The 12,833-nt window shown below is 38.5% G+C and overlaps 2 protein-coding genes across 2 annotated transcripts in view; both read right to left on the reverse strand.

The window, feature by feature from the left end:
- The window catches only part of Ist1 (IST1-like protein), a 175,608-nt gene that overhangs the window by 144,367 nt on the left and 18,408 nt on the right, over positions 1 to 12,833 (reverse strand). The window lies entirely within an intron of this gene.
- The window catches only part of velo (veloren), a 40,285-nt gene that overhangs the window by 18,320 nt on the left and 9,132 nt on the right, over positions 1 to 12,833 (reverse strand). Inside the window, exons 2-3 of the mRNA XM_065229672.1 lie at positions 4,906 to 5,703; positions 4,068 to 4,146 (exon numbers count right to left, since the gene is read on the reverse strand). Of these exons, the coding sequence (XP_065085744.1) occupies positions 4,068 to 4,146; positions 4,906 to 5,703 (877 nt within the window). The remainder of the gene's footprint in view (positions 1 to 4,067; positions 4,147 to 4,905; positions 5,704 to 12,833) is intronic.

Raw genomic sequence — 12,833 nt, forward strand, 5'->3', positions numbered from 1 at the left:
TGCCCAACCGGCGTCAAACCGCTGCAGTCAAAGTGGATCTTCCGCACGAAAGAGGATGAAGAAGGAAACCCTGTGCGCTATAAAGCAAGGTTGGTCGTCAAAGGTTTCTTGCAGAAAGCCGGTTTGGACTACAACGAAACCTACGCACTTGTGGCGAAGCTGACGACAATCCGTATTGTGCTGGCTGTCGGTGTTCAAAAAGGGTTCCATTTCCACCAAATGGATGTGAAGACGGCGTTTCTTCACGGTGAGCTGCAAGAGAAAATATTCATGGCGGTTCCGAACGGCGTCAAGGCGAGAGCTGGCACGGTGTGCAAATTGAAAAAGAGTCTGTATGGCTTGAAGCAGTCCCCTCGCTGCTGGAACGAGAAGTTCAATCAAGCGCTGCTGAAGTTAGGTTTTATTCGTTCCAAGCACGATTATTGCCTGTACACCCGTACCGACGAGAGGGGGGAAGATGCCATTTTCGTCGTACTATATGTTGATGACCTTCTCATAGCGGGAGCGAAGCTGTCAACAATTTTGAAATTGAAGAACGAATTATCCCGGATGTTCGCCATGACCGACTGTGGAGAGCTTAGCCATTTCCTTGGCATGAAGATACGCTACAATCGACAAGAAGGAAAGATGATGCTGTCTCAAGAAGCAAGCCTAGAAAAGATCTTCCAGAAGTTTGGCATGTTGGAATGCAATCCTACAAGGACCCCGATGGAGAAAGGGTTGCAGCTTTATCGTCAAGTTTTCGAAGCTAATGGAGTACCGTATCGTGAGCTACTGGGAAGTTTAATGTACGTGATGGTATCAACGAGATCGGACATTTGCTATCCTGTCGGGTACCTGGGGAGATTCCAAGCTCAACCCGGACAACAGCACTGGACCGCGCTCAAGCGAGTAGTGCGTTACCTGAGAGGGACGATGGATCATTGCTTGACTTTAACCCGGGATGTTCATGCAAAACCACTAGTTGGGTTCGCGGATGCAGACTGGGCTACCGATACCGAGGACAGGAAGTCAGTGAGCGGATTTGTCTTCCAGGTGTTTGGATCGACTGTTGCCTGGTCTAGTAAAAAACAAACGACGGTCGCCACTTCATCAAGTGAAGCAGAGTATGTGGCGTTAAGCGCTGCAGCATCGGAAGCAATATGGTTGATTGGTGTCCTAGGCGATTTGGGTGAAAAGCAGATCGAGCCAGTTGCCATATATGAAGACAATCGTGGGTGCATCGGCATGGCTAAGAACGTGGAGAGCAAGAGAGTGAAGCATATTGATATCAAACATAACTTTCTTCGGGATCTTGTCACCGCTGGGAAGCTGCTGATAGAACCAATTGCAAGTGAGAACCAATTAGCTGACTTCTTTACCAAGTCCTTGGACGCTGGCCGATTCGAGGAATTAAGGACGAAGCTAGGAGTATCCAAACGAGAGGGGGTGTTAACAAAGTAGGCGTTGGATTGCTGTCTTGAACACTCCAATCAATTTTCTAGCGTCATTCCATATCAAGACACTGAAGAGAGCAGTCATACCAAGATAACTTTATCGTTAATAAAACTTGTTCATTGTTAAGTGTTGTCCTGGTTATTTCCTGTCCGCCCCATCCGCACCGTATTCCTTTAACACCTATATCATTACAATTAATTAAGGTTGGTAAGTTACTTTTGTAGCTAGAGCACCTTGGTAAAAACAAGAATGTGAATTGATTTAAATTCAAGTTATAATAAACACCAGTTTTCATTCAAGTTTATTCCGCCCGTTTTATTCCCCTGGGCAAAACCTTGAGGTAGTTCAATTAGGCTACCAGGTCCCAGGGCTGATCTGAATCTTTACCACATTGCAAAGATGCACACTAGTGTTGCCAGATCAGTGTTGATGCTGATGCAAAAGTGCATTTGAACCCGCTTATAAAAGCATATTAACAGATTAATCATCACCGTACATTGTTTATTGCTCTGTACTAATAATAAATGATAAAGCACAGCATTTGATATTTTAGTAGGAATGCTGGATTTAGTCACAGTAGAAAACATCATGCTGTATGATCTTTTAAGCAATTTACCTAAATTTTGGGATACAAGGGTTTAAAAATTATGAACTTACTTTCCAACTTTTACTAATACTACTGTTACTCCCACTTTACCCCTACTTGAAACACTATTCATCCCTATCCGGCACCTTAAGCAGGATTCAATTGATACCTGTGATTATTATTCTGTGGTGCCAAATCTTTACCTCTACCCTTGTGCTGTATGGAAAGCGATTTTTTACTGGAGACCTGGCCCTATGATCCCCTTCTGTGCTTGAAAATGAAAATGAAAATGAAGTTTATTCCCCCCTTTTTTTCGTAAATTATTCCGAGGATCCCACAGAACTATTGTCAAAATTAAATGTATATGCACCATCTAGGCATTTACAAAATAGAAATATATTTGCGACAAACCACTATCGTACAAATTATGCCAAATTTGGACTCTTGAACCAAATGATAGACACATACAACATTGCGATAACATTGACTTTACAATGACAAATACCAAATTAAAGCAATATGTTAATTCCTCACGTAACTTCAGCTGGTAGTAGTTTTTTTTTATAACATATTGTAATGTATATAACAAAGACAAAATAGCTCTTAAGGCAACTGGAGTTGGTTAAGGTAACCCTTGCCAACAGGCAATATCGTTCCCACAGGAACTGAATCAGCGGAACTCTATATCACCGACCAAAATTGCTGAAATTCGTAGTCAGCAAAAAAGATGCCGTAGTTACACACCACCAGACATTTCAACATTCAATTCCAAGAAATCAACGAGCAACAATAGAATGTGGCCATTTGGAGACGACGAAGGTATCCAGAACAATTTCTAATCGTACAATGTGGCTTCAAATTCCATCGATGGGGCAATAATCATCGCCCTAATCGCAACTGCACTGATCTAAAAGTGGCATAGCAACACAGAAAGGCTGCGTCAACTTGAATCGAGGACCCGCAGGCAAGTTTAACTTAATCGGAGTGGTGTAAATGACACTGCCAACAAAGTAAGCATTCTAACGATTTAAGATATACAGTCAGTCTAAGTTTCAACGTCAAGACAAGTCGTTCATTATTTATATCCAACTCGATGAACATTCTTCAGCAACTATTGTAAAACGGTTTACACTGATTGACGACAAATAAATAAATATACATCCACAAATTATGGACGGGTTTTGAGTGATTATTAGTCCCTTCCCCTTGTATGACACTAAGATTTTCAGTTTACCCCCTCCCGCTATTTTGTTTCGAAAATCGTTAAATATTGAGTTGGGAACATTTCCATATAGGTATAAACTAGAGTCGGTGTATAATGAGTCACGCCAAGAGTGAAGCCAAGTCTACCTATTGAACTGTCAAATCGGCTACCTATGGTGCAAAGTAAATAAACATTTCGATGCTATGAAAGGTCTACGAAAGGTATTGCAATGAAATATAAAATAAAATTGAAGAAATCATCATAAACACGCAGCGAGCATTAAATGGTCATGGGATACGTTTAGTTTTGATCAGTAATGAGAATTTCTACTATTTTTTGATAAGATAATTTGACAAAATCACTGATATTATGATTCACTACAGCCGTTATTTTTGGTTCTCGCTAGAAGTCATTTAAAGTTGATGTAGAAGTCCTCTGTTGCCAAGTGAAAAGAAAGGGAATCCTTCGGAAACCGTGATGCGAGTTCAACTGTTTTTCTCTTGGCGTGACTCATTATACACCGACTCTAGTATAAACATATAAGAGTATAATAATATTATTCAGAGTATGTTCAGGTTCTTTGGCAAAAAAAAGGTTAACATCTTCTTTTTTATTAATAAATCATACCTTCCCTCTTCTAAGCAATGTTAAGACTCCATCTTCCTCTCTATTCCCTTACATAATTTGTGGATGACCTCATAGTTATTTTCTTCTTAATTCAAATTAAGAGAACAATTTTCAACCACATTCTTTCTCTAGGAAACTAACACCAAGTTGGAATTCTAGTCATATCATACCATTGTTCTAAACACGATAATAGCTGATCCATAAAAAACTTACCCTCTATATTATCTGTTTCCTTGATGACTGGTTCACACTTCAGTGGTTCCCGATTATCGGGTCCGATGGTTGGTAGAGCCTGTAAAGAAAAAGAAAACATTTGATTTCAATTCTAAACTAACATTTGAAAAGGGCGTAATTCCAAAATGACCATATCGAGAAAATCGCTTCTGGATTTTGATGACCTAAAAATTAATCCTATTTCACGACTTTCCATTTTCTGGATGATTTTATAAGCTTGACATATAGTTAATAGTGTAATCTATCATCATGCATCACTAAAAACACATCATACGCCCTGATAATTTCATACATGTTGTTACCCCCCGGATCTTCCACCCTTTGAACTGCCAACACTGGTGATACGCCGTGGAAGTACACCCTCGGGATTTTTGTTTGTTGTTCCGCCTTGGTTCTTCGTTCGCAAATTTTGTGAGAGTGGAATTACGCCCGGAGATTTTTTGGTCTCATTTTTGTTCGTTGTTTACACGTGAACTATCAATCGGATGCATTTCAAATGAATCGGGCGTGACTAGATACTACAGAATCAATACGTTTAGCATATTAAAACGATATAATTCGTAGTTCTGGTGCAAGGCGTATCAACCAGATGCATCATAGAGTTGAAAGTTGGAAATACGCCATGTAAGAAGAAACGTTTTTGATGATTTTAAGTGATATTTTTTCTACTTTTTCGTGTTTATCGAGTAGTTTGTGAACTATTCTCTCTATATGTGGCAAAATATGGTTTGTTTACATTTTGGGGCTCTTCCGCCCCTTTCAAATGTTAGTCTAGAATTATCCGTGTCGATACCCCTTATCCACCTGCAAAGCTTACCTTCTGTAATTCACTGGTCGTCGCTAATTTGCTATCATTTTTTATGTTGTCATTGGATTCATGGTCCTCATCGTCACTGCTCAGCGTAAAAACAACCGGTTCCACGTCCTGATACTTGGAAGAACCACTTCTTCCTCGTCCCCGGCCACCCCTAGCTCCCGAACCACTCCCCCTGCCTATTCCACGGATCGATAGCATACCGCCTAGATTCGACTGAGAAGGTTTCTTCTGCAACGTAATGCCTTTCACTCCAACTAACGAGTCACGCTCAGCGGTTCCTAGTACCGATTTATCCGTCGCGTAAAGCATCTTGGTGTGAAGCGGTGTAGAAGATGCTGTAGGGACCAGTGGGGGCGGATGTGGCGAAATCATCGGTTTGTCCGGTTCCGGGACCTTTCGTGGTGCTTCCGTAAATATCCGTTTACACCGTTGACACTTGGCGTGATCGATTCCGGTGTACCCACAACCGTGGCAAACAGCCAAGAAGCCTTTAACGATTTTCACCGGAGGTTCTTTCTTTGGATCGCTTTGATCGGCAACCGATTTTGATGTTTCATTGGTCACGGTGATCTGCGGCGTTTGAATGAGCTGAACCGGCGTCGTGGGAGTCATCGTAGCACGGAATGAATCGTTAAAACGAGATTGCTGATGATGAGATGGAGTTTGCTGCAGTTGCTGCTGGTGCTGCGCCTGTGGCGGTTGAGGGACACTCATTGGGCCAGCATGGTGCATTGGAGGTTGCTGATGCAACTGTTGCTGTTGTTGTTGTTGTTGCTGCAGCATCTGTTGTTGAGCCAGCTAAATGGGAAAAATAGGATGAAAAATAATTATATTAGTGATCAACAAGCTTTGAGAAGTTAAGTGACTTATGAGATTAGCAGTGGCTTGTAAATCGTGAAACATGCGAGTTATTCCTTGATTGTATTGTAAAGGGTGATACGGTCAAAATTTGGTCAATATCAACTTGACGTATTTCTTTCAATTTTGCATTTAAAAAACCTGAACACCCCTCATTTTGAAGGTGTGTGTGTGTAGAATGTTGCTCCTATTTTGATTTTGGAATTCACTCTTCAGTTGTCAAAATGCCGTCCAAGCAAGAAGAGCAGCGCATCAAAATTTTGCTCGCGCATCGCGAAAATCCGAGCTACTCGCACGCAAAGTTGGCAAAATCGCTAAAAGTTGCCAAATCAACCGTTACAAATGTAATTAAAGTGTTTGGGGAACGTTTGTCGACAGCCAGGAAGTCTGGATCGGGGGAAATCGAAAACCGGAAGCCGCTGAGACGACAAAGAGAGTTGCCGGTAGTTTCAAGCGAAACCCTAACCTCTCTCTCCGAGATGCCGCAAATAAGCTGGGTGTATCGTCTACAACCGTGCATCGAGCCAAAAAACGAGCCGGACCATCGACTTACAACAAGGTAGTGACTCCAAATCGCGATGATAAACAAAATACGACGGCCAAAGCGCGATCCCGGAGGCTGTACACGACGATGCTGACGAAGTTTGACTGCGTGGTAATGGACGACGAAACCTACGTCAAAGCCGACTACAAGCAGCTTCCGGGACAGGAGTTTTATATGGCAAAAGGAAGGGGAAAGGTAGCAGATGTTTTCAAGCACATGAAACTGTCAAAGTTCGCAAAGAAATATCTGGTTTGGCAAGCCATCTGTACCTGTGGCTTGAAAAGCAGCATTTTCATAGCTTCCGGGACTGTCAACCAAGAAATTTACGTGAAAGAGTGTTTGAATAAACGTCTGCTGCCTTTCCTGAAGAAACACGGTTGTTCCGTACTGTTTTGGCCGGATTTGGCATCTTGCCATTACGGTAAAAAGGCCATGGAGTGGTACGCCGCCAACAACGTGCAGGTGGTTCCCAAGGACAAGAACCCTCCCAACACGCCAGAGCTCCGCCCAATTGAGAAATACTGGGCTATTGTCAAGCGGAACCTAAAGAAGACCAAAAAAACTGCTAAGGGCGAGCAGCAGTTCAAGGCAAACTGGCTTTCTGCGGCGAAGAAGGTGGACAAGGTGGCTGTACAAAATCTGATGGCAGGGGTCAAGCGTAAGGCCCGGCAATTCGGATTTGGAAAAGCGGAAGCCTAACTGAATATTTTTCCTGAATTTTATACTAATTGAACTTGAAAAAGAAATTTAATTTGATTTTTTAAATAAACGATTTCACCGATTTACACGCGTTTTCCCTTGACCAAATTTTGACCGTATCACCCTTTATTGTATGATTCCGATCCAAAACATGTTTTTAATGAACCGAAACTGCATATTGAAAAATTTATTATATTTATGCTTTGGGACCATTGTGCAGTGACGTCGCGTAACAGCTCTCTTCAACAACTTTGAAAATGTAATTTAGAGTCATCATGTTTATATTCAAATTGGTCCCAACATGCAAATGGTCTTCTAGTTTCACTGATTTGTATCGATTTAAAGCAATATATCTTTATTTGTTTGAGAGTTGATGAACAGAAGTCCAGAGCAGTTAAGGCAACATCATTTGATGATGTGATGTGAATAGAACCCACCATTAGTGCAAGGATTACCTATGGCTGCAGATACTTCACTGGTTGTAAAGTTCTGCCTGATGGTTTGTTGCAGCAGGGTGAATCAACTTCATTGAAGACCTTTGGAAGACAAACGACAAGATGTACGTCTATCAACACGTGACAAGGGACTGGCAAATCCACGAACCCTTGTCCAGTCTACAAATCCTTTGAAACCCTTAGGCTGCCCCCCCAAACCCAGCATATAATAATGTTTGATTAATATATATCCAAAAAAGGGTTATTTAGAAAGAACAATCTTCAACTGGAAAATCAATATATCCGGGAGCGCATTCCCGATGCTTTATTTTCTCTAGTCATTTTTAAACAATTCGTCCTTCAGCGAATCCAACCACACAATAACTAAATATCACTTTTCTTCTTCATGTCACTCTGTGCACAAAGTGCACAAAAGCAATGCAAACCGCAAAAACCTAATAATAGATCAGCGCGGTCGAGTCACACCGTCAACAAAGGGAGCGAGAGCACACCAGGCACCAAAGCAACAGGGGAAAAACATCAGCGCAAATCATTCTAAATCGAATTTTCGCGTCCGGGACACAAAACAATTCAAATACGAGCACCGAAAAACTACACGGCAGCACAAAGATAGCCCGAGCGCTAAAAAAAAGCACGCAGCGGAGCAAAAACACACAACCGTTCTAGGACGCTTCTCAAAGCGGACTGTTAAGGCAACATCATTTGATTTCGAGAAACTTCGTTGAATTACAGGGAACTGTGTAGACCATCAGGAAACTTTCTAGAACTGCAGCAAATGTTATAGAAGCTCAGCTTACGTTGTAGAACCTTAGTGAACTTGCAGAAGTGCTAAGAATTGTTTTAAAATTCAGAGAACTTTGAAGAACATTGCAGAAATTTTGAAAACTTTTACTCTAATTTTAAATCCGTTGAAATTAGGGGTTTTTTTTTTTAATTTCAGGAAACTTTGTAAACCATCAAAGAACTTCGTAGCAGATAATATAACATTGTAAACAATCAGGAAACTTCATAGAAGTGGGAACTTTGAACACATTTAGGGAATTTTGTAGAAGTTAAGGGAACACTGCTTAATTTCAGGAAACCTTGTTCGGAGGCCTTGTTTTATTCTTGGGGCACTTCGTTAAAGTTCAATGAACTTGGAATAGTTTAGGGACCAGTGAGCTTCGGAGTAAATCAATGAGAAACGTAGAAGAGCAGCGAACTTTGAAGAAGTGCGGCAAACTTAGTAGAAGTTTAGCAAATTACATAGCAATTCGAGTAACGTCGTTTAACTTCATAGGCAGGGCTGGTAGCGATCACTACTGTCAAAAAATAGTGACTAATATGTTTACCATGTTGAAGAAATAAGTGACCAAATAGTTACTTATAGTTGTAAAAATAGTGACTAAAAAGTGACCTAAGGGAAGAAAAGTAATCGGTATGATGGCACACCAAATAAATATTTGATGTTTTACACTTATTCAATGAGTATCTCTTAAACACTTATGTACGATATGAACCTTTAAAGCGGATTCAATAGAAAGTTTATGGCCAAACCCACGGTATTAGTCAGGGTGTCGACTAACTGCAAAAACCTGGAAAACCGACAGTGGATTAATCTTCAAGAACCAATAAATTAAAAAAAACAGAGGCTTGGTTTCTTTTGTTTTGAAATAAGCATATTTCCTAGAAATTTCAAATTTGAACTAGTTTTGGACTTAAAAGCTATAAAACTTCAAGAAATTTTCAAGTTTTAAAGGCTCGTTGAATTTTATTATATTTTCTAAGGACCTCATTCCAAGGGAGTTCTGAAAAAAAAAACTTTCAGAAAAAACATCAAATGCAATCTGCATTCAAGGTAGTTCTGAGGAATTTTAGATTTCATGTATAGCCTGATAGTTTTCAGTAGAATTTAAAGAAACCCTGAATTGAATTAAAAGTAAATATGAATGAAAACTCTTAGGAATTTCCGAGGAACTTCAGAGCAAGGGCATTCTGAGGATAATTTCATAAAGTTTGTGGGAGAAAACGAAGTACTTGGATTTTTTTGAAAATACTAAAAGGTGGATTACAATTGAATCGGAGAATAAATTAAAAAAAATCTACAATGGAAAATAAATTCAAGAGAGTTTGCCTAACAAATTATGAGAAGAAATCCAAGGAATTTGTGAGGATAAATACCAATAAATTCCTAAGAGATTTTTAATGTGAGTAGAATTCCAAGGGAAGGAGTGAGATTCAAAAAGAAATCTGAAATGAATTCAACTAACATTCGAATAATCTTTCCAAAGGGTTTCTTATTGTGGAGAATTTCAAGGTAATTGCGAGGAAAACTAAAAGAAAATTGAATTCGGAGGATAGCTTTAACGAAATTTTGAAGAATATTTCAATGGAAATCTCCGTTGAATATGGAATTGACTATTCTGAGGTCTTCAGAACTACTTGGAAGTTCCAATGTTTTCCTGAAGTAATGAAATTGCCTTGAAAAGACCTTCATTTTGTAGTTTCATCAAATTCTTGAACTTCCCTGAGCTTTATAGGACTTCCTAAAGTTTCTTCAATTTTTCTAGCGATTATGAATCTTCTCTAAAGGATTAACAATTCATTGAAGTTCTCTAAACTTCTTTAACATTTGTGCGACTTCGCTAATGTTAACGGAAATGCTTTGAGATTCTCTTTTCTTTTCTGAAATTCTCAAAACTTCTCTAAAATGTTTGCAGTTCTCATGAAGCTTGTTGTACTGCGCTGAATTTAATTGAACCGTCCTAAAAATGTTTAAGCTTCAGTGAACTTCTGCTCTAAATTTCCCACTAATTTTCTGAAACTAAACTGACCTCCCCCTGAAATTCCTCCAATTTTCGGAGTTTACTAAACTTCTTTCAAATGGTCCAGCATTTTGATCATGTGCAAAAAATTCCTGAAGTTCGTGGATTTCTATGAAGTCCTAAAAATATTTCTGACTTCTTCAATAGCCTAGACTTTCCTGGTGTTATTAAAACTGCCTAAACCATCACTGATGTTTTTAAAGTTCTCCAGATTGCCCTGAATTTATCAGTATTTTTTAAGAACCCGCAATTTTACTGAAATTAATTGATTTGCCTTAAAGTTGCGACAATTTTCCTTAAATATTATAACCATTATAACCTGAAGTTCATACTTCCCTGACGCTTCTAACGTTTTCGGATTAATCATAGAATACGCCACAATTCCACGGAACTCCTTGTAAGTCGCTGAAAATTTGCTCAAGTTCATGGGATTATTCTGAAGCTATCAGATCGCCCTCGAAATACTCGGAACTTCGCTGGATATCATGAAACTATCTAAAAAAATATCTAAATTTATTAGAAGCCCTTTAGAATTCATTGAAGTTTACTAAAAGTTCTCGCATTTTTTTTTAAATTAATTGAACTTCGTTGATGTTCTCTTATCAACATAGCTAAATTTTCGCATTTTTTAAGTTCTTGAAATGTCCATGATATAACATCCTTAAAATACTCTCACGTTTTCCGGATGTTCATATAATTTTTATCACGTTCCAAAAATTCTCTTGAAGCTTTGCTGAAGATTCCGAAAATACCCTGAGTTTCTCGAAACTTCTTTGAGGTTTCTACATCTTCCTTGAAATTATTTGAACTGCCCTTTGATCCTCTGATCTGTCTTGATGGTCTCGGAACTTCCCTAAAGCTCTCAATTGTATTGAAGATCTTGGTTCTGCTCGAGAAAAAAAAATGGAATTCCCGTAAACACCTTTAAATTTCCCTGAAATTCTCTGGACTTCAGTGAAGTTCCTGAAATATTTTTGAAGTTTTCATAAATTCTATGAAGGTTTCTGTACTTCCCTGAAATTCTCGGAACATCTTAAGTGCTCTCGATTTTTTTTTCAGTACATCATGGAACTATCCTGATTTCTTTTCTAAGTTTGCGATTATAGATGTTTAAACTGCTCCAAAAGACTGGACTAAAATGACGGGAAGTGCTCTTAAAATCTGAAATTCCCCAAAGATATCTAGATCTAGCTTTTCAGAGGTGCTTAGAACTTCTTAAAAATTTGCACAATACCCCTCAAGTTTTCTATATTTCTCAAGTTCGCTTGACACCTGTGAAATTCTCTGAAATTCTACGAACTTCATAAAAGTTCCTGAAAATTTTCGGATGCTAAAAGAACCACTTTGAGGGTCTTAAAGCTTCCAGTAAGTTCCCCATATTTTCAGCGTGTTAACTTCCCTTATGTTCTCGCAGTTTATTTATGGATCTTCACAGAAATTATCAGCATTTCCTTTCATTTGTCAGAACTTCTCCAAAGTTCCTACAATTGTTGTGAAGTTAATGGACTGCAAAGAAGATCTCTAATCTATCATAATGTGACTTACGAACTTGAAATAAATCATTTTTTTACTTATTCCTGACACTTTGAACATTTCCAATATCTTGAACTTGTACATGAAATACGAAACTTCAAGACATTGAATATTTTGAGATCTCAGACTTACTCAAAATAATTGAGAAATTGAGTAATTGTTAAACTTCATCATTTAATGAATTTTATTGTAAACCGGTTTCCTTAAAACTGATTGCTATGTCTTTAAAAGGTTTGGGTTAATTGCTGTTGTTTTTGATCTACTAAAAAAAAATCATATTTGTAACGCATTTATAACTAGCTTTCTTATTATACGCCTGGAATTTTTCTGTTAAAGTTATGGATAAACCTGGAAAACTCAGGTAATTTTATTTAGAAAAATGAGTAGAGACACCCTGTAGATAGAGAAAGACGATTAAACGTCACAAAGCAAAGCATGATCAATCTTGCTAAAAAAGTTGAAAATAGATACTTTAGTGACTTGGTCTTAAAAAAGGAGGCGTTTTGTGACTGGCTTGAAAAAAGTGAACAAGTCACTAAAAAGTGACTCGCTACCAGCCCTGCATAGAAGAGCAGGTATTTTTTAAGTTCAATAAACTTCGTAGAAATTCAGAGAATTAGTAGGAGCTCAAAAAACCATTAAAGTTTAGCAAATTTCTTAATACTTTAAGTGATCTTAGTATCAGATTAGAGAACTTTAAATCAGTTTGTGAGAAATCTTACTTAAAAAACTCAATGAACTTTCTGGAAGTCGTTTAACGTTCGAACATCGTTTAATTTCAAGGAACTTCTCAGATGTTCAGAAATATTCGTACAAAAACTTGAGGATATTTTCTGAAGTTCGAAGAAGTTCATAGATGTTCTGAGATCTTGGAAAAAAATGGAAATTTTTTAAAAGGCTAGGGAATCTTGTGCAAATTCAGTGACCACATTTTCATATTTTCCCGGTTTCATATTAACAACAAAATATGATGAAAATGACGGTATTCATCGGTATTTGATTGATTTTAAAATTATTCAAATTCAAAAATTCAAA

This window comes from Ochlerotatus camptorhynchus, unplaced genomic scaffold (genome assembly GCF_037179485.1).
Source record: "Ochlerotatus camptorhynchus isolate MF236.1 unplaced genomic scaffold, CSIRO-AGI_Acam_v1.1 ptg000319l, whole genome shotgun sequence".
Lineage (NCBI taxonomy): Eukaryota > Metazoa > Arthropoda > Insecta > Diptera > Culicidae > Ochlerotatus > Ochlerotatus camptorhynchus.